Here is a 25,547-nt window from a genome sequence, read left to right on the forward strand (position 1 = left end):
CTTGCAAAGAAGCTCTCAGACAAAAAAGACCCGGGGGCACTGACCTTGACGACCGACGGGGACGTGCCGCTGGAGTTTCAAAAGTCGATCCTGTCAGAAATTAAATTTGATGAAAATTAGACCCTGTCAGAAGAAAAATTCGATGAAAAACCTACCCTGTCAGATTCTACTGTGAAAAACCTATACCCTGTCAGATTCTACCCTGAAAAACCTACCCTGTCTGATTCTATGTTAAAAACTAGGCTGCATGCATCCCCAAATTAGTTTTGATATATCAAAACTTATCAGAGGGGATGTATGCAGCCTAGTTAAAAACCTACTCTTTATACACGTTTTTCGCGTTTTTCGTAAAGTATAACGTGATATCAACATTTCCAGGCTAAAAAACTACAGCATTGCACAAACATTAAACCTCAATACCTGGAAAACCGACCAAAAGAATCGACGACGAGAGTTTTGAAATTACAAAGTAAACATATCTTTAATATTATTAAAAATCATCACTCTCTACTTCCACAAAATGTGTTTCAAAGCTAGAAAGGTCATACAATATTATAGATGTACAAGAACAAATAGAACGCTAAAGTTTCAAAAAACGTAATAATGAACGTAGATAAATTTCAGATATCCGTTTCCAGGATTACCGTAGGATCACATAAGATTCCGATTCCCGCTCTAGCATTACTGGCACTTTTCCGGCGGGCATACCGGCAGAAAAAGTGAATTAATCCAAGCTGGCAAATCATAAAACGCAAAAAAGAAGTAATGTTTTGATTAGTTTTATAATCGGCCAACTTGTTTCATTGTTTTCGACTAGTCGGAACTAACTATCATCTGTTTTCAAGTGGCAAGTGGAATGTTATAGCAGGAATCGGAATCTTATGTGATCCTACAGTAAGGTTATCAAACTCAAAACTGATGAAGTCTAGGTTTGAAAGGACTATTTTGCAAGTATAAGCTTTAAAACGACGCTTTTACAAAGAGGACGAGAGGATGTCAATGAGACTAATACAGAAGAGTCGAGAGTATTGTTCTGTTCTACAGCTGTTCTAAGCCTACAGCGGAATGTCTCAACGATATGGGAAGAAACAAAACATAACAGTTGAAATAAAAAGAGGTATCTTTGAAATTAGCCTCGATCCCTTTAAGAGGGCGCAATGGCGGGCGTGTGGTGCGAGACAACAGCAGCAAAGCGCCTGTGTTGGCCGTGCGATAAGTATTTGCAAAAAGCTGTTTGCCCCTCGCAGGGATCTGCTCACCGCCGCGCCAAAACGATTTGCAAAAGAACTCTACATGCAAAAACGGCAAAAACAGACCCTGTCAGACACACATCATGAAATTGCGCCCCTGTCAGATCAGGATTTTGCAATTTTAGATACCCTGTCAGTAATTCTGCAACACTGAAAAAGGTACCCTGACCAGCGGCACGTCCCCGTACCTATTTTTGCCTAAGTGCCCCCCCGGGAAAAAAGACATTGAATTTGGTATCATGTTGAATTGGTTGAGAACTAAACTCTCGTATTGCTTGCTACGATCAGCTATCCTATGCTTACGTGACTCGAGGAAGTTTTGCTATTGTATTTCGAAATAAGTCATATATCCTTATTATGATACATTCATCTGTTTTGGTTGTTCAGTCGGATTTTGGACTGACGGTATTTGCGGGCTAAAAATTGGCGTTCAAAATCGCACCCTTACAGTGCAGTGGTTTTTCCCGAAAAACACACCCTTATAGTGCATTTTTCGCCAAGTTGAATACCCTTACAGTGCAGTCTAGCTTTTTTCCCTGAATTGATTGAAAAGAATTATGTAAAGGGGATTGAATCCCTTAAAAAAACTTTAACTGGACAATTTCATTTTTGTTAGAATTTAAAAATTCGTACCCTTACAGTGCAGGCGGCAAAAAACCCACCCTTACGGTGTATTTCGGATGCCTTGAAAAACACACCCTTAGTGCCCGCACATACCCGTCCAGTCATTTTGCTTGGCTGCCCCCCCCCCCGGGGCTTAAAACAAAAGAATTTAATCATATCTCACTAACCATGCAGATTTTCTTGATCAACAACAAAAGATTTGATGCGTTCTTTACAAGGATGAGCTCCCGTCAATATCCTCTACCCACGCTGGACGCTTATTAATTTTAAAATCTTAATTGACCTCCTTTTTTAATGATAAGTGTACTACGTACTAAGTAAATGCCCGGAAATCGAAAATGACATGTCGGCCTTTTATATTGATTTGCACAACCCTTAATTTTTAGTGGGATCAGAATTGAAGCATTTCACAAATGGCTTCTATCTCTCCTTTCCAGAACTTCTTAAAATGTTTTTTAACAGACGTTTATGTTGCATTACCCATGCATTACCTTATCTTTCATAAAAAGTGCTGTTACTACTGTTTTAATGGGTAATTAACCTTTTTGTTTCGAAATTTTTTCAAACTGTTCGCAAAGAATTGAACTGTTTTAAATTTTTCGGAAAATTTTTCTAAATTAATACATCAAAAGTTATGGCTGTTTTTCTGTGAAAGGTTGGGATGAAAAATTGGTCAAAAAGCACTATTTTCAAGATTTTGAGACAAATAAGCTTTTAGAAAATTTTTCAAAAATACATTTTTAGTTCGGTAAAAGATACTACCGCAAAAGATTTTTCAAAATATTTTTTCTTTGCCGAAAATAAGCTCTTCAAAGTTGAAATACTCTTCTTCGCAAAAGTCTTAATTTTCATTTTCATCAAATTTTTTCATTGCGGTTCTTAAATTTTCAGACTCAAGGATCATTGGCCTAACAGAAAATGTATAACATGCTACAGTTTTGTTAGCTACATCAGTAGAAATCTATATTTTGTACGTGGCAATATAAAAAAATTCACTATGGTCAGAACCCTTAACATGACAACGCTCGGCCACCATACAGATGGTAATGACATGCCATAGTCAGTGAAAGGAGTTTCCTTCAAAAAAAAGTAGTCTCTCTCGAAAACGTCTCTCTAAGGAGCATCTTTTGACTAAAAATTGTCTCTCTAAGGGTCGGTTTTTTGATGTCCCGTCCACACATACCCCTCGTCCGCCATTCTTAGTACCCTGGTCTAGGTTAAATTTGCCATAAATAGCAATTCATCATATCGATACTTTAAGTTTGAAATATCTAAAAATTTCTGGAAAAAGAACTAAAAAAAATCAGAAGAATAATGATGAAAATGAAGTATAATACATTAGAGGAAGAAATTTTGGGGGGAATTTAATTTGGCGGATGGTCGAAAAGTTTTTTCGGAGGGAATTTAATTTGGCAGTTAACTTGAAAAAATAAATTTGGCGGACGAATGACTTTTTTTTTCCAAAAAACGCCATTAAAAAAGGAAAAACCTGTTTTAAAGCCTGGAATAGCACACATTTGGAGAAATAAATAGAGCCAAAATTTCTTCCTTTAATGTAAAATAAACTTTTTAATCCTCACAAAAAAAAATTGCAAGAATTCATAAAAAAATCAATTTCAGTCCCCCTTAGAGATGTAACATATATAGTAATCTCCGAAATTAGCCGAGACAAACTCCCTTAAGGGAAAAGGACCTGGTACATGACGAGCTGTATTTCCATCGTTTTCAAGAAGCTGTTTTTCCACCTCTTTGCACTCCTCTGCTTGGAGGTACTGGTATCAGTTTTCATTAGCAACCAGGGTGGATAAAATCAACATTTTGAAGTCGTGAATTTTTCTGCTCTACGTGCAAAATCAAGAAACAACAATATGAAAAGGAAAATAATGACCAAAATTTCAAATTGATAATTTTAATTTTCTTTAGATTAGCCGAAATCCGGGTCCCTAAAGAACAAAAAGTTTAGAATACTGTATCCGAAAGCTTCCACGTCAAAGGTCTCGATGTTCTTATAAAATAAAACTTTGACCATGGCCATGAGTTACATTCCAAAGTTTTTTTATGAGAACAAATAATATAATAACATACGGCTTCGATGGCCAAAATATTACGAACATTAGGAACATTTTAAAGCTTTGAGGGCTTTAATAAAACACCCAATTTCTAAGAGGATGGTCAAAAATACTCTGAAAATGTGAAAACAAGAGCACGTTAAGAACCTTGAAAAGTTAAGAGCAAGGCTTCGAAAATTTTGGATGTTCTAATAAAAAATATATATGTTGTGATACAAAGTCAGATGCAATTTTCCCTAGCATTCTTTCTATAATCAAAGTCGTAATATTTGAGAAAAAAGGGAAATCCACCGGTAAGTTTTAAAACCACAATCGATTTGTAAGTGCCCTAAAGTAGGTTCGAAAGGTAGAGTTTTAACGCTAGACTTAGGATCCAAAAGTTCAAAAATAGTCCAATAAGGTTCAGAATATAGCCTGGAAGTCTACCAACCCCTCCCAAATAGAAATATTCGATTAAGGTAAAGAGATAGCCCAAAATCTCGCCAGAACTTTAAATCTTGAAAAACGTTAAAAAATAACCGGAATTCTCATTATATTTCAACCATGATTGTATGCAGTCTTTTGAAAGAACAAATATCTTCTACACTGGGAAAACACAACTACTTAGTAGAATTTCAAAATGTTAAAGATGAAATTGAAATGCCGAAGGGGGAGGGGGACTTTGCTGTTTGCGAGGTGACGGAAGCTCAAGTTCGAGAATCGACCCTGTATGAGATTGAGTCTATCTAAGGCCGGGGGGGGGACTGACCTTGACGGCCGACGGAGATGTCTTGAATTTAGTATTATTTGGAACAATTTTTTTTGAAAAATATTTTTCCAAACAATTTGTTTCTTCGTTTTCATTACATTTTAACATGACAACGCTCGGCCACCATATACAGATGGTTATGACATGTCTCCTTAGCATCCAGCATCCAGCGTGTACAAAATCAACGAAATGAAGTCGTGAATTCATCTGTTCCACGTGCGAGATCAAGAAACAACAAAAATAAAACGGAAAAAGGTAGTGACAAAATTTGAAATCGATAATTATAATTCTTTTTTAAATTCTACCGACTCGATCGTTTTGTTACGAATAAATACCAATACCCCTTTTGTATTTTAATATAATATACGCTGTGTTAATACGCTGTGAGGCTGAAAGGATAAATATTGTGGGTGTGGAATAGTTTTGATCATTCTGAAATTGTCTTCGAGAAGAACAGTTGGATCACGAAACAGCAAGGTCAGTAACTTCTTTTTTTTGTGAGTTTGAAGTACCAAAAAGGGAGTGGTGATACCTAAGACACACGACCGTGAAAAATTCGAGACCCCTGGTAAATACATGAATAAGATCCCTTTAAACGAATTGGTGCTTTTAGTTAATTCTCATTACCAAAATGATGGGTTGATGAAAATTTTATAATTATAACGTTATTGACAGATATCTCTCACATTTTTAGCATGAAGTCAACAACAATCATCATTTTCGCCGCCATGTTGGCTATGTGTTTGGTTGCCGAGGGCAACCCAATGGAGGATGAAAGCGAAAGCAGACCGGAAATGAACTTTGAGGATGAATTTGACGGGGGAATTTACGCGGATCCAATTTACGAGGATGTTGAAAATGACGAAGATTCGGACGAAAAACCAAAGAAAATTTGGTGAGTTTTCCATAAAACGTACAACAAAAGCAACCATTTTTGTCTGTAAAACAATAGCCTACCGAGGATGCATGTGCCTAAATTTAACTAGTTCCTATAAAAAGGGTTTATAATATTCCTTAATATTCAAAATATTTTTCTCCTTTTTGTTTTTAGTATTGCTCACTGCAACGGATGGTTCTTCGGATGAATCAACCAATCATCACTTTAGTCTTTCAAATCATCAAGAACACTTTAGTAATTTATAATATATTTTCTTTTTGTAGAATATATTCGCCATTATGGGAATAAGTTCATGTTATAAATGTTTCTTCTGTTCCATATAAATGTACAATTTCCACCCTGGTCTAGATTAAATTGTCCATAACTCTAATTTCGGTCACCCATAGAGATGCAAAATACGATAAAAAAGAAACTATTCCAAAATTTTACTCAACACCAAGTGATAATTTTATGAACCTACCTGGTTATCAAAACTAATCAATGAACATTAAAACAATGAAACACATGAGACACATTACCTTTGGGTAAAAAGGTAATTTATTTATTTATAAGATAGAAGATAGAAGAATATTGATCCATGCTTCTAAATAGTGATTCTTTCATAGCTAGAAATTCATTTTTTGAAGTGATAAAACCTCGAGAAAAACACACATTATCAGACATTAATAGGCATGTTTTGGCCAAAAAAGTTGAAAAAAGATTCCAAATAATGAAAAGTAGACCTGTAGAAATTCATCCAATCAAAAAGTACACTGTATTTCAGCGGAATATGACAATTTTTAAGCTCTTCAGGCCAGTAAAAATGTTTTTTTCCAATGTGCTTATAGTTATAAATAAATTAAGAATTTGGCCCAGTTCTTATAAAAAACATTTAAGCAACTCAAAATTTCAAACCTAAACCCCAATCTTCTGTAAAGGTACAAATTTAATAGCAAAACACATCCATCGCATGGAGAAAATGAGTGATTTAGGTAAGAAAGCTTATAAAAATAGTGACTCTTATGGCTAGAAATTCATTTTCTGAGCCGAAAAATCTTTTTTACGAAAATCTGTTTTAACCACTTCTTCCCTATGATGGTACTTTCCCTATGATGGTACTTTGTCTTCATGCACAAAATCAGAAACATTTAATGATTCAAACTAGAGGACATCTCAAAAAACCTCATTTTGGGCATATTTTGGCCCAAATTTACCCCAAAATATTTTTCCGAAAATCGGGCTCCGTCACTTTTTGGGAATAACCATTTTGCATTTAAGGACCTCCGTAGTAAGTCCAAAAAGCATTTTTCAATTATAGGGGAATTGAACACCTCTAGATAGTCATAAGCTCGGGAAATTTTATTTCCACAGCTGAGGAGCTAAACTTTTTACACCTAAAGTATTAAAAAAAATTATTTTCATCCTTTTTTATTCATGTTTCTTATAGTTTTCATAGTTTCCATGCATAAAAAATGTATATTACAAGAGCGAAGAGAATGTAAGTTAATCAGGAACTGCGAGCGTGAAACTATCAAATATATTTTACCATCTGTAGAAATTGTCTATCGATCGACTCTAGTTCCCGAAAGGGAATTTCGCCTTTCGTTTAGAAACGAGCCTCTATCCTGTTCTGTAAACAGATAAAGATCGAATATTTATTTCTAACACAAAAACCAATAAAAGAAATTTCCTTTGCCTCCATTCTCCGATTTATTGCAGAGAATTGTAGGGTCACATGTTAACTAGGTAATATCAACAATATGTAAACACGAATAAAATGTTCAATCTTCGAATGTCTATCAGAAGTTGCTCTGTACTCAACAGTCACAAAAAACCTTTGAAATCAAGAGTTAAAGATCAATGTCTTTTCGAGTAAGTTAAGTTAAGTTTAAAAACATCATATGGTTAATTAGAACATTTCATTACAGACATACGTCTTTCATTTCGTTCTTCGCCATTTGCTAAAAACACATACATAAGTTTCAGAGAAAGAATGTGCTCACAGCCTGTTTTATAAATCTCCATAACAACAAAGCGTAAGAGGCGAAGCACATTTTCCTTTCAAGCACCTTGAGCGTTCAGTTTTCGTTTACGTTCGATGAGATCATGCAAGCGGAATTTATTATGGGGAACCATGTAATATCCGTTGAGCACGGTAAGAATAGTCATCTGTTCTGTGTAATGCAAGTCTGGCAGAAGCTGAAAATGAGAGATAAGTACACTCAACAGTTACAAATTCTCTCTTTGCTGGGTCTTTAATCAATTCATATGAAGTTATATTTAGTATTGATTCAGTCAAGCCAGGTAGGGGTCAATCGCAAGTAGCCATAGTGAAGAACGAAAGGGGAGATTATACAAACAGATTATTGACCTCAAGGAGATAGTTTTCAAAAAGGTTTCATAGGAAATTATTTCCACGAAAATTGCGTAAATTGCTTCTGCAAAAACGCCAATTTTAAAATCTTTAGAAGATGAAAAGGTAGGTAGGCTTATAAGGATTTATGGGAAATGTTAGGTATAGAAGTCACGTGGTCCGCTAACCTTTGGAGTGATAAGGAAGTATTGAGACGTGTTTGGTCGACAAACCGTTTCCACGACCAACTCAAAAACACGCCGTTCGTTCTTTGGGTCCATTCCCTGTAATAGTAGAGGAGAAAACGAAATCATGTATCAAGTTTTCGAGGTAGAATTGAAAGGTATCCTAATTAGTGTGTACTAGAAATAAATGGTTCATTGTTAAAGTTTGTTGAATATTGAAAAAATGTTAGAAGAAAAGAAGCGCGTTTGTTCTACAAGGCTTCACCGCCAGGAAAAGTAACCAGTTTCTAATCGATTCTCTGACAATAATACACTCTTCTAGAAATATGTCAAAATCATTACTGCTTACTGGCTCAGTTGAAGTTGAGATAATATGAAAGGATTTCAAATAATTTCGTAGAGAGTATTGGCTATAATGTTAGAGACACGATGAAGATGAAGATGAACTGACCTGATTGATCTCATCAACGAGACGGAAAGGACATTTAGTCAGTTCTTGTAAAGAGATCAAATACAACATGGTGGAAACACTGCGTTCACCACCTGATTGGAAATATGACGTCAATTCTTTCATTTTGTTTTCGGCGCGAAATTTGACGTTGATCTGAATCCCGTATTGGCTGTAATCATCATTCTGATGGTTAAAAAAAAGATATTGAAAAGCATAACAAACCATTATAAAATATGAAGTAAATTCTTTTCACAGAATAAATTACTTTGAAGAAAGGTAACGATAGGTCCAGACACAGATTGGGAAGACACTAACGGCGTGTTTCAAGCCGAGGCGACCCTTTAATGCATTACGCTAAAAGGTCAAGCTAGCATGAAACAACACGTAGAAAGAGGGAGTAAGTTCTTTGTTTCCCGATGTACAGGCAATATGATGGAAACTAAAAAAAATTCTTGTTTGTCATGTCACTGTCATTTCCCTATCCTATGCCAGTACCTATCGGTGATCCACTATAGCCATTGGAGTTGCCGGTTTAAATTTCTCCGTTCAATTCATAGATAACCGTATGAATTGATAATTAAAAAAAATTGATAGATAACTGTATAGAACTTTTAGATTACTGTACTATCCACGCAAACAATCGAATGTAAATACGGTACAAAATGACGGGAATCGTCCATTAGTGGTTAAGTTCTCTGGAAAGTTTTACATACGGGATCTCGTTTTAGGAGGACTTCACCAGCGCATCCCATACGACGAAAGAAGTCGCTGTAACGTTCATTGATTCGGTTGATCAACTCTTCTAAAGGTACCAACCAGCTATAAGATAAAACGAAGGTAGTAAAAAAGGCGCTTCTTTAAAGATACAAGACTGTTTTGAGAGACAATATGACAACTTAAGACGGACGTTAAAAGAAAAGAATACTTGTGACCAGCACTGTCATGTCTAGGTTAAATAAATAGCACATAACCAATCAGCCAAATCTAGAATAAGGATTAAGGAAGACAACAGACGAGATTATTTGTTGATGTTTTATCTAAGGTACCTTTGTAAGAGTTCTTCAATGGTGTTTTTGATCTCAGTAAGTTCACCGTCCTTATCTTGAAGCTAAGAAAGAAGATAGACCACAATCAAAATATTAACATTTGGCACAAAGTCATAATAAAAAAGTGAACAAACGAAAACGAAAGCGAAACTGCCATTCTAAAGGTCAGACAGGACAGGAGTAATTTATGAATTTGCCTACATTGACAAGGTTCGTTTCCCTACTTAGGTCAATTTGTCTAAATCAATATTTAAACAAGGACGACAGAGTGCGATAAGGCTACAGGGTACACGAATACTACTAAGGTTTGCTGACGTTTTCGTTTTACATTCCCGCAAGTAACATGTTTTTTAAGCGGGAAAGGTGCACCACGCAAGCACAAATTTAGAGAATTGTTATTGTTCATTCTGCTTTGTCAGTATTAGAGGTGCATCTCCTCTTTATATTTTGAAAAGATTAATGTGTGTGTAAAGGGTACCTCAGTTTCCAGTTTCGAAATCTCTCTCTTATTCTTCTCATAATTCTTGATGACCTGAAACCAAACGACAGATATTAAAATAATGTTATTGTTGTCAATATCCCACTTAGAAAAAATCAGATTCTTGAAAGCGTTATCTCTTTCCTACAAGTATGCCAAATTACATGAAAGGCGCTTATCAGAGAATGAAAACAGCTTACTTTACAGATCAAAGCTGCGAAGTCATACCGTCTAGCTTGACATTTGAATAAGACAAGGAGTGCTTTCAGGTGCTTTTGCGACGAGCTACCCATCAGTCAAAACACACTTGTTATCGTTGCGAACTGAACCAAAAAGCTTGAAAACCTTACCCTTCCAACCTATCCGAAGATAAAGAAAAGATGATCTACCTCTGGGTTAGTTTCAAATTGGCAATTCAGGCTTGCTTCTTCTTCACAAATCAGTTCTTCAATTTCTTCAATTGTGTCTGGCAATGTCTCAAAAACCTGCCGACGAAAGAGATAAAGATGTGAGAGTTATTTTTTTCAGAGCCACTCAATCGATTACTCTAATCTACTAATCTGTAATTAATTGCTCTGTTATTACTGCCTAATAAACGGAGGGTTCGGAAAAGTCTAAAACCAAGCTATTTAGAGAAAGGTAAGGGACTCTTTTAATAGCCGAACGTGCGCAACGCACTGGGCTCAACTTCAGTGGCTTCAAATTATTCATAGGCCCAATTGTAGACCCCCAGATATTCACCCAATGAACAAGTGTGCCAAATTTCAGCCGAATCCAACCAATTTCGAGGCATGTAGGCTGCTCCAAAGTTTTGGGACATACACGCGCACAGACAGACAGACAGACAGACAGACAGACAGACATTCTCAGATTCTAGCTCAACTGAAATTGAGAACAGCTGATGATATCCTGGCGTCATTTCAATGTCACTCAAAACTTCTAAAACGTAATTAAAGAACAACAGAGTGATAAAAAAATTACATGAAGGGGTGGCTTGCATAGACCAGCAACTAACAGACTCACCCTGTTCAATGCATCGGGCACAAGAGAGTCCGGGGTGCTTCCTGTGAGTCGTTTAGCTTCATCCAGCAACTTTTTGGCTCGATTCTTCGCTTCATTGTGCCCACGGCTCAAATTCTCAAATTGCTCCTATAGAAAAGACAGAAAAAATCGTCATACATATTTTTTTATAAGCATTACACTTATAAGCATAATATCTAGGCTCAGATATGGCAACAACTAAGCATATTCTAAGCATTACGTTGAGCATACAAAAGATGTGTTTCCCTGATTTTGGCTGTTTTGGGTTGGGATTTTACGGATTTTCAAAATAAAAATTTTGCTTAGTATATAAGCGTCCTTCAAGCATTTTTCAGCTATGTCTATCTTGCGATCTACCTCCGATTCATGTTTTGGATAACAACAGGTACTCTATTATAAAAAGGGAATTAATTACTTTCTGTAAGCAATACCCCTATATTGTTGGAGTGTTGCAAAGACCTTTAAAAGTTTCATGAGGAATCCAGACACATCAAAATCTCTTCTGAACAAAAATGTCTTCCATTTTGAAACACCAACCGGCTTACCTTTCCACCGGGAAATAAAGAGAAGATGTGTGTTTCAGTCTTTTGATTTCAGAGTTTAATGATGAATATGACCGTTTGAAGTTTGGTCCCCGTATTGATAACTCAGTACAGTGGATCATTCGTGTTGTATTAAATTGTAATCATAAATCATAGTGTCCTTCAGGGTCTCTTCCCCAATGCCTAGAATGAAAATTTCCCATTCCCCACCCCCTCATTTTTCCCCACCCTGTCTCCAAAAATTTCTCTGTCCCCCCCCCCCCTCAAGCATAAAAAGGTGTAATTTGATGAATTTAACACTTATTGTTTTCCCTAAGGTAGTTCTAATTCAAGAATAAATGGAAATGATGGTTGTTTTTAAACTGTAATACCTTAAGGGAAGAAATTTTCGTGGAATTTAATTTCGCGAATCAGAGTTTCAAAATGGTAAATTTGCCGATGAATGAGCCGATTTCAAAAGTTTAAAACGGAATTTAATTTCGCGATTGAGAGGAAGTTATCAACTTAGATTAACTTTTAAGCATCACGGAGTTGTTTATATTTGTTTATATTTGATAAAAAAATACACGTTATAATGCTCAAAAATCAATTGTGTCCATCTTTTTTGGTAACACCTGGTCAAAAACAACAAAATAAAAGAAGAAGAAAAAAAAATCGAATTTCGCGGAATTTAATTTCGCGATTTAACCCTTCTGGTGTGTTTCGCGGAATTTAATTTCGCGAATTACGCCCCAATTCGCGAAATTAAATTCCGCGAAAATTTCTTCCCTTAAGGTATTGCTGGTTGAAATAAATGAAAGAAAAACTAAGCATATGCTATAAAACCAGATATTTTTCAATTTTGAATTGATTTTGGCGAGTCCCCCCATGCCTAGAATGAAAATTTTCCATCCCCCTCGTTTTCCCCCACCCTGGCTTCAAAAAAATTCTCCCCCCCCCTATACGTCCTTTTGACCTCAAAACCCATTCCCCCTGAATCCAGGGGGGGGAGGACACTATGTAAATCGTACATTATTATTTACCCTTCCACTGTGGCTGTTTAAAACCTTTTTAATATCAAAGAGCGTGGGTAGCAAAAAGTTTTCTCGGAGGATAAAGTACATCTTCTCGTTTTACACAAGAAACGTCATATTATTCAACAAATAAATGTTATAACTGATAAACAAGAACAGAGTTTACTTTGACATAGAGGAGAGAATTAGGAAAAACCCAATCGACTTAATATCCAAACCACAAGCTATTATTAGATCAAAACTGAATGAATGTAAAGATAGTGATAGGTTATTATTAAATTGCATAAAAATGTTGAAATTCAGATGAAAAAATCTCTGTTGCTATGATCACAGCGACCGGAAACTATTCACTGGATTATAACAGACGTCTGCTAATACTGTTGAAAGACAGGAGAGTAGTGAATCTGCCGAGTGATTGAGAGATTGACTGAGTGAAAGTGATGTGATCGTCACCTTTCCCTTCGATTAACCACACCTAGAGCTGTGGTTAATTGAACGGAACCTCTTTCTTTCGTTTTGCATACAGACATAAACAAGTTACATGACCACGTCCCTCAGGGATTACGTCTAGGATTATGTAACCGAATGTAATTGGTTCGAAATTTAATGTCAGAAATTATCGAAGCAAAAATATTTCACCAGTCAGGCCGTTCGCGAAGATTTTCGTACTTCGCAGCAATTTAATTTCGCGAATTTCACTTAATGAAATTTTTCACGGGAATTCAATTTCGCAAATTAAATTTCAAGAGGATAGAGCGATAATTCACCTGGTTTTTCTCATAAAGTGGAGAGTAAAAGTATCTGTTTTTTTTGTTCGTTTCACTTTCTCAAAAGAATACAAACACATGTTCCATAAATTTAAGTAATCTAAAAACTACAAATACGCGGAAAGTACGCAAATAAGCAATATCGATTTTCTCGCTACCATTTAACTTCGCGAATTTTAGCAAAAATGTATACTACAACAAGTCTTGTTCTTAAACATAAGAAATACAGGCATTTGAAGTTCAAAATTCTATAAGGTAGAGCACCCCTCCCTAAAAGAATTTTTTTTTAAATAAACGGCCCCTAAAGTAAACCTTTTCTCTCTAGGAAAGGCGTTTATTTGAAACAAGTAGCTGTAACAGAGAATCATACGGAGGGAACTTGGATGTAGGTTACAAGTTTTTTTCATATTTGAAGCCTTTAGATGTTCTTAACTTTTTGAGTTTTGAACCTAAAAACGCTCGTAACATGTTCTTATTTTTTACATTTTCCAGGCATTTTTTCCCCATTTTTCCAGGAAATCTGATGTTTTAGAGTCTCCAAACTGTACAAAGCCTTTATATGTTTTTAGCTTGTTCTTAATATTTTGCCCATCGAAGCCATGTTCTTATATAGTTTGGAGCACAAAGGACTATATTAACTTACGATGAAATTATTGAGATCGGAATCGACGATTCGGAAATTCTTTTCCGCGACTTCAACTTCCCTTTTCACTTGTAAACGACGAATGTTGAGTCTTATGTGTTCTTTACCGTGTTCCAAAGATCTCTGAAATAGAAAAATAAATGAGGTTATTTAGGACATTTGCAGTAGAAACTGTTGCTTAGGCAGTTCTGTCAAAAGTCCTAATTTCACAAACAAAAGTGATCGAGTTCCCAAGCTTTCCAATCAGACGTTGGAGGCAAATTAATACCATGCTACCTAATTAGCATTTAAGCCCGATTTTCGTCGAAAATCGATGTAGTCAAATCTTTAGTTTTGATAAAAATGAATGTCTCCAGACTTCGAGTTATCCTGTTTACGTGAATCTCACCCAAGCAAAATGTCAACAAAACTAGATACGCTGACACCCGACTTAAAAAAAACTAACTCGGTTTTTTATGGTTACCTTAATCGTTCGAGTTAGTTAACTCAGTTGTTTATCGTTTTACCTGGACAACAGTTTGATACTCTTTAACAAGCGCAATGCGTGTAGCGTTGATCTTCTTCACTTTGTCGCGAAATTTACGCTCCTCCTTTTCAATGTCGATCTTTGTCTTTTTCTCCTCGTCTAACCTGAGAAAAAATAACGTACAATAACATACAAGGGTTGGAGAATTTATAATTCGAAGACGAAAGACGAATTCATTCATCTTTCTTGACCATACACTACAGCCATAAATGAAACAAACCTGAACAAACACTTAAACAGAGGCACAAAACCAATGGAATAAGGCACAGATAAAAATTCAACATTCAGAAAGGAGGACGCGCCGCTATGCTGACAAAGCATAATTAACAAAAGAATTTCTCAAAATTTGTGCTCGCACAACGATAAAAGGGGAGAAAGATGTTCTATGGTTTGTTTGAAAATGCTGTGTAAGCATAAAGTAGGAGATGCCTCAAATGATGTCTTTTATTTACCTCTTGACACGAGTTTCGATCTGATTGCTGAGGGTGGTTCGTTTCTTCATTTGGGTCATCAAAGATTTCTAAAGTGCGAAAGATACGTTATCGTCCCACCGAAAAATCAAATATGAGCAATGCAAAATCTCTTTACAATACACTAAGCGTGTATACGGGAGTTACACCCTTTTACGTGATTTCGGTTTAGCTTCGATCTTGAAGTTCTGAAAAGTCGGTTTTTAAGAAAAGGCTCTTAAATGGGCGCAAATCATTCTTTTCTCGAAACATTAGGACAACCAATAAATTTGCTCCTCCAAAAAGGAGGTGTAAAATATCCCAGGTATCTCAGAATTTTAAAAAATGTGAAGTATTTAGGGCAAAGCGAACATTAATGTGCTAGAGATAAAAGAAAGAACGGGATCAAGGCAAAATTAGCCGTATATGGTGTAACTTTGGATAACTTTTTCAGACGTTAGACCTTTTCAGTTCGCAGTTTTTCCTGCTCCTTTTGAAGAGCATTTTCTTTTCGCGAGATTTCTTCGAGTTTTCCATTGTTTACTTTCATCTGGTGCTCATGTTGCTAAAATAAGGGAAACATATTAATGAATTGCTGAATATTGTTCACAAAATGCACGAAAAAGTTGCACTGTTGTACTCACATATGAACGTATAGCTTTCCATGAAAAAAAATGAAAGGAGAACGGCCAGACAAATTTGCACGACCTTAAAAAAATCTTGGAAACCTAGGCGAACGAGAGGGTACAAGTGTGTACCCAACCCTTTAACAATCTTTTCATATATTCAAAATCCCGTTTAGGCTCTTCAAATTACACTATCGGAGATTTCACAAAATTTCGTCCTTAATTTATGGTAGATAAACGTCATCCATCAAACAAAGTATCAAACCAAGTGCCCTCAGATGAAAATCATAAACGCAAAAAATGATAGAGACTCACCGAGAGTTCAGTGTCCAGTTGTTTTTTGACTTCTAGATCGACTGATGGGTTCAGTAGATTAGCATCTTTCCTGTCAGTGATAAAAAGTCGTTAGAAAAATGTAAATTTGTTCCATCGAGGGCAGGTTAGCACATTTCAAGTAAACAATAATTCATAAAAAAAAGCAACCATGGAGGATCATAGCTGATTGCTCTCCAATCTTTTTTGTAGGCATCGTTTCAATTTCCTCGTTTCCCTTGTGATTCATGTCACAAAAAAATCCAAGAAAGGAAATAAATACTAAAAACAGAGCAAACAAGCAAGATGCTGATGATGGGAGTTAGATAGCAATGAGGAGAAAATGAAAAAAATCAGTCAAAAAAATAGCTTTTAGCAAAAATACATAATGCATAATTCATCATTGATTGTTGATGGGGGAGAGGGAAGGGGAGTAGGGGAAAAAAGAAATAAAAACTTCCGGTTGCAAAAAAATCAGTTTTATTGACAATATTGAATCAGGCTTGATGGTGAGCATGGTTATCAATAATGTTTTTGAGTGAAAAACATTGAATTACAAGGACATAAATCCAAAAATGTTTCTCAAAAATCAGACTCAGCCTTGTTTTGGGCATTGCTAATACGCAGCTTTGTGTGGAAAATTAGAAAAAACTAATGATGAAATCTCGAGAAAAAGCAAAAAAAAAACAGTTTTTCCGGCATATTTCCGGCATTTTCAGCCGGAAAAATATGGTTTTCGAAAATCGGGCTCCGTCACATTTTAGGTATTGTCATTTTGAATCAGTGTGCAAAATTTCATGAAAAAATATAAAGTACAGCTCGAGAAATTCAAAAGAAACGGTTTTTCCGGCGATTATCGGTTGTTACGGCGATTTTTTAAAAGTTCCAGGTTTAAAAAGAAAATTGAAACTTGCTTGGTGGTGGGCATTGCTATTAATAATTAAAAAACAACCAATTATAAGGAAAAACTCCAATGAAAATCGAGAAAACGGCGATTTCCAGCCGGAAAAAAAATGTTCTCAAAAATCGGACTCGGCCATGTTTTGGGCATTGTTAATACGCATCTTTGAGCAAAAAATCAGACAAAAATAATGATAAAATCTCGAGAAAATGCCAAAAAACCGGTTTTTTCGGCATTTTCGGCCGGAAATTTCTTTTTTCGAAAATCGGGCTCCGTCACATTTTGGGCATTGCCATTTTGCATCTTTGTGCAAAAAATCAGAAAAAACTAAAGAGCCAATCCTGAGAAAAGCTGGTAACAGACGGACAGACAGACGGACGGACGGACGGACATCGGGTAATTTATAGGACCACCGAGGTAGGCCTAAAAATTATTTCGTCAAAGCAGCATACCTCACAGTGTTGACTGAAGTAGATTTCTTGTCGGCGTATCGCGATTTGTTGATCGAATACTAACGAAAGAGATTTATTAATAATATCATGAAACGACCAAGGATAAATAAATAAACTGGAATAGGCTAACGGCTCATCAATAAGACGTTCATTGAGTATCAAAGAATAAAAGAAAATAATTCATTCAAAATTCAAAGGACACGCAAAAAAAAACAAAAAAACAGCCCATGGACTTCCAGCAGAGTGGACTAAAATGCAGGGGGATATTGCATCGGGCTCAAGGTGAAATAAAAAAGCCTCTATAGCGAGAATTTCACTTGTAGGGTACTTGTATTTAAAAGAGTAAGAGTCTAGCTGCTTGACTAGGTTGTCGAGAGTTTACTTTCTAAATTTTTATCTCTAAATCTTTAAAAAATCTTACCGAGTTGTTGGGAGTATAAAACCGGAACAAGCTCGTATTGTTAATCACCTATTGAGATAAATTGAAATGGGAATCTTTCGAAACAAACAGGATGGATGAACTCAAAGAGCAAAATGGTAAGGAAACAGCCTGTCACGAGGTAAAAAAATACTTGTAAATATGCCTTTCCATAAATTGTTTTGAGTGTAACGACTGCCTCGTTTTGAAATCATGATACTACTATAAAATGATACTATATCGAAAGGAATAATGGTTGAATCAGAATAAAAAACATACGTTTTCAGGGTTTTTATCGATAGCCTCCACACCAATGGGGATGTTATGAAGGTGGAAGGCTTCACAAAGGTATTGGTAAACCGTCTTCGGGCATTGAAATAAATCCGTTATGTAGCTATGGAAACCAAATCTCCTGGAAGTCAAAAGAAAGAAAACAGAGAGTGAAAACGTAAATAACGAGGCTGTAGGAGACAACGGAAGGGGTATTGATTTGTCTGAATCGCAGGCCTCTACAAAATCGCAAGTATATGTAAAGGAGTGCGAATCCGTCAGTGAATGCCGGGATACCAGCAGTTGAGATATTGATTTTGTACATCAGCGGGGGATACTAGGTTTGCGAAATGACAGATATGTCCGAGTTGAAGTTCATTAATCAACCCTTAGAGAGACCAATTTTAAAAATATTTTCCAATTTACGATGTTTTTGAAATTTGAAATTATAACTTGTCCTACCGTGTGCACCACAAAAAGGTTTCTCCCTTTAAAGTGAATTTTTCCTTTTCTTTCTTAATTTCCCTTGTTTCTATTTTCTCTCCCCTCCCGCCTATTTTGTTTTGTTTTGATTTTTTCAATTACCTAACACGGCTGGCCTCGCCTACGGAAACTCAAATTCATACGATTTTGGTTGTTTTTGTATTTTGCGCCAAAATCGTATAGTAAGACTGGCAAGCTCTACATCCGGTAAACGCTTTTCGACAAAAAACCCGTTTGTGAGTTTTCTTTGGCTTTGGGTTTATTTCTTAGATAGTGATTGTCTTAGACTATTGCATAGTATAAATGGCTTTAAGCATAAAAATCCTCCGGTAAAAAGTTTTCAGCCGTTTCTCTCATTTCTGATTCGTTTTAGTTATTGGTTAAGGTTCTGATACACTTACTTGTAATTATCGATTCTTTGTTGAGGTGGATATTGGTCTTTGGCATCGCGTGGAGGGCATACAGCAGAGATTTGTAAGTTCAATCTCTCACGTGTCTGAAAAAAATAAAGCAAAACAAGACGACTTAAAGTCGAAAATTTCGCATAATATTTGAACATAAACGATCAGCATTATGCATTATATATTTTGAATGAAGCGTTACACAAAAAATACACATTGTATTACAGGTCGTAAATACCCTGTTTTCTTATGAAAAATCTCAATCCATTAAGAACAAAAAGATTCCTAAAAAAATGCGACTAAAAAATTCCTTTTTATATATAAGCGTAAAAAAATCTTTCAATTCAGAAGAATAATTCAGAGAACTGTAATAAACTTGAGAAAATGAATTTTAAAATTCTTTGAAAATGAAGAAGAAAAAAAGAACTTTTCATTCTTTGATGCCAGAAACTTCATTTTGTGCTTCACTTGGGCAAAGTTTATCAACTTCTTTCTATAAACAGTAGAATTTTCTAAAATTGAGAAAATGGCTTGTCAGAAAAATCTGTTGTATACTATCTTCACTTTTTGATATGAATGATGGCGCACCACCATCAAAATCATAGGCAAAAAAACAGTTGAGTTGTTGAGCTCCAGCTTCTGGACTAGAAAATAGCAGGGTAAAAACTAGCCAACTTTATAAGCTTTAAAGAAATAATACTCCTTGAGATTAAAATTTGGCTATTTTTGCCAAAAATTTCCAAAATCTCAATATGCAATAATCCATATGAAAATATATTAAGAAAAGCTTGTAACTTAAGGATACAGACTTCGGTCAAGATTTATTTACCACTGTTACTCAAATTTTCCCACCAGATACAAATTGACTTAAACCTCACTTATAAAGTAATACAATTATTCTTCTGATGCTGTAATAGACCCTTAAAATTATTTAATTAATTATTTCTAGGTTGACCGTAAACCTTACAAAATCATAAAATAAATGTTTACACACAAGTGAAAGTAGTAAGTGCTAAAAACAGTAAAAGAATCAATATTATACGTAATCGATTAATGGCCCTTCTAGCAAATCACAACAATGACTCCTTTGTACCGTCAACTGCTCTAACTTGAGACGATTGGCCGAAACATGGGACTGTTGCATATCTGGTCTGTATTTTCACTTACTGTAAAATCGAAAGAGAAATCCTGTATTTTTTAATACGCCGTTCCTTAACTCAAATCAAATGACTTTGGAGGTTTGGTGAAATGGTGGCCGAATTGCCGTCCCATGCTTTGACAGATAGTCCTAAGTTAGAGCAGTTGACGGTAACTATTTAAAATGCATCCCATTAAACAAACCCTCCCCAATCTCTTGCTGGTTATCCCGTAAAAAATATATAGGGGAAAGATTCCAGAAAAGCAACAAGAATCTTAGTACGGAAATGGGAATCTTATACAAAACAACGGTACCACTGGAGTTTTTTATATATCAAAATGAAAATCCAGATTAGCAAAAGGTGTATCAAGATCGGTGAAGTTTGATTGAAGCTCGATTAGTTTGATTTATTACCTTGTTGCTCATTCTTTTTTACATTCCGACGGCTTATTAGCAGACGCCCACGCTAAACCATAAAGAGCAGGGCAATATCTATCATCCCATTGGGGAGGAAAAGCTGGAAAAACTTACTTACCAAACCCATCGAACACCGATCAAACTTCATCGGATAAAAAAACTGTCATCAAACTTATATAATCAAACTAATCAAAAAAATTTCTTACCAAATAAGGTTCGGTAATCGAACAGCTATCGTTTGATTTCGATGGATACTGTGAAGTCCCAGTGAAGTCGGGTATAACTTGCATCAGTGGAGGGAAACTTACATATAGCCATCAAAATTTCAAAACAAAAGAACTGCACAGCTCTGCTCGAAGCTCTACGCTACCATTTAACTTCATTTGAGGGGCTATGCATTAGCCTCCACTGACGCAAGTTACCCGATCTCACAGTAGTTTGACAGTTCGATTACGAAAATGATCGCTGAATTTCAATTAACTTCTAAAGAATACTTGCTAAAACTGACTGTTTGTCACAACTGGTTTCACTATTAACACATTACTATCTGGTGAAAAAAGGAAAAAAATATCATACCTGCGCTGTTCGTAGTTTTAGTGAAGAAGAGGCAGGGTTTTATGTTGTTGTTGTGAAAAAGTAACTCTTTTTATTCTACTTACTGAGCATTATCAATTTATTGGTGCATTCAGTAACTACACAAACATAAAATACTTAGTAGTAAACGAATAATAAACCTCTTTAAATACTCTACAAAAGGCAAGAAAACATGATAAAAATTGATACAGCAGCAGCAAGTTTCAAAAGCAGCCATTAATGATTAAAAAGTTCTCACGATGAATGTTTACAAAAATGTAGAAAGTTATGGAGCCGTACGCTCCAAACTGTGGAGCTAATAATACAGTCGTCAAAAAGGCTTGATGTAATTTATTATCTCCACAGTTATCGGACCACTATAAAAACGCGCGAAAATCGTCCGTGGCTAAACGAACGTGTAAAGTGTAAGTTAAATTTAGTAAGTTCGTCCACCGTATCGAGTACTTTCGTTTTCTAATTTTTTTTCCGAGGACACCGCCGCCGCCACCGCGAAAGGCTATCGTAATACTTCGCTAAGCGAAATTAATAATGAGATTTTGAAGCTATGAGCTATTGATCCAATAGATTCAATTCTGTTATGAATAATAGAACGTAATTACTGTACTATAATTTCCCAAAGGGTAGTACATTTACAACATAGGTTTCCAAACCGAATCTGAGTCTGAGTCTATTCAATTTCGTCTTCAAGTTTCAAATCACAGCGATTTAGTGTCTCGTATTGGCACACAACGTTGTTTTAACGTTCAAATAACGTTATTTGGACATTATGAATGTCACATGGACGTTGTTTTGACGTTGTGTGTCTCGTATTAATATAGAACCACGGTATATTTCAAGATATTCAAATAATTTCTGTCCATTTTTATTTCTACCAATTAGCCGAGACCAATTTAATTTGTTGTTCTACGGGCCCGACCGACCCTATTTTTGCTAAAATCAAAAAAAATAATAGTATTGAGTTTCCACTACAATATATTTTACACACTAGTTATTTGTAAGACTTAAATTTGAATAAAGCTGAAAATTGATTCAAGAAATTGAAAAATTGAGAAAATCAAGCATTCCATACACTAACATTTTATTATGATCTTCATCGAAGATAAAAAAGTGAATTTTTGATCCAGATATTTTTTGGAAAATATTTTCGGTACCTTACAAACCCTGATAAATAAATATTCTTATTTTACCGACCGACCGACCCATATTTTTCTAACGATCTGCCCGTAGAACAACAAATTAAATTGGTCTCGCCTTATCACGCATCATGTACACTCTGTCTAGAGAGAATAGAATCCAATATCTTTTATATACCCCTGTGTCACAGACCCGCTGGGAGCCCAGCCCCACTGGAAAGATTTACAGAAATTTCGTCCCACTTGGAAATTAACTTTTATTTCATCCCCATTCGAAATTCAATGTTTAAAATGTTTCAAAACCATTGCCACTGAATTTTTTAACTTTGGAACAAAGGAGTTTCTATCCCCATTGGGATTTCAATAGGAGTTTTTATCCCCACTGAGAAAAAAAGTTCCACCGGGGCTGTGAGACAGTGGTGTATTTATTTCTGTGAATCGCCTAGTAGTGAGAAAAAGTAGTTTCTGCGGGTGTGAAAACGCCTGTACGTCAACTTGTAGACGCTCAAAAAAACTGTAGTACCAGTCCCCGTTTGATAAAAGTCAGTTATACGTAACTTACAATTAAATAGAGGGGGGAGTATGTCCATAGATTGTTCTCAGGAATTTCTATTTCTAACTACTAGCATTTCTATTTGTGCCTTATTCCTTTGAAGCACAACCTACCAAAAACACTGTAGGGGGGCTCCGCCATTGTTGTTCGTCGTGATGTAAAAGCCGAAACGACATCCAGCAATGGTCATCACCTGATGATATGTTGGGGAGCTGTCGGTGGAAAGCACGTGAGTGTTTATATTTTCTTGTGACACTGCACCTATGTTCAAGTGTTTGTTTCATTTATGTCTGTAGAGTATGGTCAAGAAGAATGAGTGAATTGATGATTTTAAAATCTTGAAGAAAGAGATAACTTGTGTTTTGATCCGAATGAGATTTTTCGATGTAGATGTAGAGAGTTATTAAACTGTTTAGATTGCTGAGTAAACTGATTCTTCCACCTTCATGTGGCGTATTGCATTGTCTTATAATTGAATATAACAAGAATCTACATTTCTTTGAGTCAAACATGGTGGAGGAAGCTCCGTCATCGGTAGTAGTTCCAATCGATCAACCGCTTTCAGCTGCTCAGACTCTATGATCACGGTTGGTTGCTTTTGAACGAATGACTTGCGGGTGCTAAGGCGTAACATAGTCCAGCCGCCCTCACTGACATCACTTTTGGGTGGAAAGGAGCGTTGGAAACGTCTGGAGAAAGCTTTTTGAAAATCATCTTTGAGCATAGCGTAGATGAAAGGATTTATGAGTGATGGTACGTAGCGTAGTAATGCAATGGTTCCCAAAATCTTGATGGGGATACGGCCGATTTTTCTTACAAAAGCTATAATAATTCGGATAGCAAAATGAGGAGATGATAAAGTCAGAAATGATAGGAACATGCTCAAGTAGATAAAGAAAGCTTTGTATTTGATTAGTGTTGATTTCATATCTCTGGAACGTTTTCGTTGGAAGTGGTAAATCAAAATCAACATTGCAATGTATTGGATGCATAGGAGAACCAGTGGAAATATCCAGAAACCAATGATGGTTACTGAAACATGGATACGTTGGTAAAGCTTGAAGTCTTTACTGAATCTGTATGTCAATTCAATGATTGGTAAAAGTATTGAGATAAACCAAACTAATAGAACAATAGGGATGACCTTTTTGCCGACAATGATAGATTTAAATCTCAATGGTCTGAATAAGCGAATCATTCTTTCACCAGCAAGCAGAAGTAGATGACCAATTGATCCTAACATGCAGATTTTACTGATTAAGTATTCAGCATTTCGATACGATTTGTAAATTTCTCCACCACAGCTGTTGGTATTAAGAAAATAGAAGACTGGAGTCGAGTGTAAGATGGCATGCAATCCAGTGAAAGTATCTATTAAAGATAAACCCATCAGAATGAAATTTCCAGCGTTTCGTTTTAATGTTCGTGAAGTCTTTATGAAGATGAAAATGAAGAAATTAATTACAGTGATCATTATACCCAGTATAAGCATCGGAAGGTAATACCAAATATAGAAATGGGCGTGGCAGTTGGTGGCGGTTGATTTTGTGATAAGGGTGGTGATGTTTGGAGTCGACGAGTTGTTCATTTTTCACGAGTGTCCGTACAATTGTTAATTAATGATAAAAAACAAAAATTGAATTGACAACGTATAGTGCAAAGCTGATATTTCCGCCAAATATCGCTGTTGCTTGGGTCACTGGTTCGCTAATCTTTCTTGTATGTAAATTTTGATGAATGATTTGTATACCAGTAAAGCCAGCTTCTGACTCGTTTGATCTTTGATCGTCTTTACAGAATTCTTTTGCAGATAAATTACCTTTGAAAGTGGATTTTAGATCAATCCAGTTTTCGAGTGAGTCAAGAGTTATGGAATCTATCTTTTTCGTCTTCTTTGACTTTTCAACTAATTATCCTTGAGAATAAGTTTAGTTAGAGATTTCATCGACGACTGATGAAGGACACTATATGGGGATACCAATATACCAATATTTAAGAAACAAAGAAATAAATAAGACAATAGGAACATTGTTTTGAATATGAAAGCCGTGAGTTTAAGGTTTAATTTTTCTCAAAAAGAAATACATAGTTAACACATCAAGACAAAAAGAAAAACTAAAAAAAAAACTTTTGATTAGAAAACAAATATTTTAAGCGTGAAAATAAAAAGTTTGGAAAAAATAGATAAATATATTGGGATCTAGACTCTTTCATTTTATCAAGACCAAATAGCTTTCACTTTAGAACCACCTTTATTTGAAAATAAGAAAACCCAAATTTGTGTGTAGGTTGCGATATCCGTGTGTTCCAACACGATATGATTGCAAAATATTTGTGGGTACTGAAATCTAAAGCAATTTTATTGATTTTTAAAAACCAACGAAATCAATAGGTATAGGGACTAACATTTTTTTACATGGAAGATGAGGATTTCATTTCCTATCTATTAAAAAGTGATATGTGAAAGTCATATGAGCCACTTTCATAGATTTTTTCGGATTTGCTGGTCTACGTTCTAGACCGTAAGGAGGGAGGCATATATATTGATTGAAATTTTCGTAGAATAAATTAGAATTGTGCTTTATTGATTATTTATTCGTTCAGTCAGTTATAATATTGAAAAAATCGAACACTTTGAGGGGGAAGGTTTCTAAGTTTGTAAAAAATGTTTTATTAAAAGAACCCTGAGTTTGAGAAAAATATAAGAAACTCCCAAATATAAGAAGTAAGGATAAAGAATTTAAATTTACTCACCGCTGACTGAAAATCTTTTTTTCTATCTTCCCA

The 25,547-nt window shown here is 35.6% G+C and overlaps 2 protein-coding genes and 1 long non-coding RNA gene across 3 annotated transcripts; 1 reads left to right on the forward strand and 2 right to left on the reverse strand.

The window, feature by feature from the left end:
* The first annotated feature begins 5,046 nt into the window (after window positions 1-5,046).
* LOC136823566 (uncharacterized) lies at window positions 5,047-5,882 on the forward strand. Its single transcript, XR_010849049.1, has 3 exons — window positions 5,047-5,168; window positions 5,386-5,586; window positions 5,743-5,882. It is a non-coding gene; the product is annotated as an uncharacterized lncRNA (long non-coding RNA).
* Window positions 5,883-7,091: 1,209 nt separating this feature from the next.
* On the reverse strand, window positions 7,092-20,489 carry LOC136823563 (structural maintenance of chromosomes protein 5-like). Its single transcript, XM_067079749.1, has 18 exons — window positions 20,478-20,489; window positions 18,926-19,020; window positions 18,051-18,183; window positions 17,775-17,822; window positions 17,354-17,412; window positions 16,004-16,073; window positions 15,526-15,627; window positions 15,066-15,133; window positions 14,594-14,717; window positions 14,088-14,210; window positions 11,105-11,230; window positions 10,471-10,566; window positions 10,082-10,135; window positions 9,604-9,665; window positions 9,271-9,376; window positions 8,558-8,740; window positions 8,110-8,205; window positions 7,092-7,767 (listed from the first exon to the last, which is right to left on the reverse strand). The coding sequence occupies exons 1-18, from the start codon at window positions 20,487-20,489 to the stop codon at window positions 7,630-7,632; spliced, it is 1,695 nt and encodes a 564-aa protein (XP_066935850.1). The 3' UTR covers window positions 7,092-7,629.
* Window positions 20,490-22,451: 1,962 nt separating this feature from the next.
* On the reverse strand, window positions 22,452-24,689 carry LOC136823579 (adenosine receptor A3-like). Its single transcript, XM_067079761.1, has one exon. The coding sequence runs from the start codon at window positions 24,346-24,348 to the stop codon at window positions 23,227-23,229; it is 1,122 nt and encodes a 373-aa protein (XP_066935862.1). The 5' UTR covers window positions 24,349-24,689; the 3' UTR covers window positions 22,452-23,226.
* Between the last annotated feature and the right edge of the window lie 858 nt (window positions 24,690-25,547).

The sequence above is a fragment of the Clytia hemisphaerica genome, unplaced genomic scaffold (assembly GCF_902728285.1).
Source record: "Clytia hemisphaerica strain Z4C2 unplaced genomic scaffold, Clytia hemisphaerica genome assembly, whole genome shotgun sequence".
NCBI classification, from domain to species: Eukaryota; Metazoa; Cnidaria; class Hydrozoa; order Leptothecata; family Clytiidae; genus Clytia; species Clytia hemisphaerica.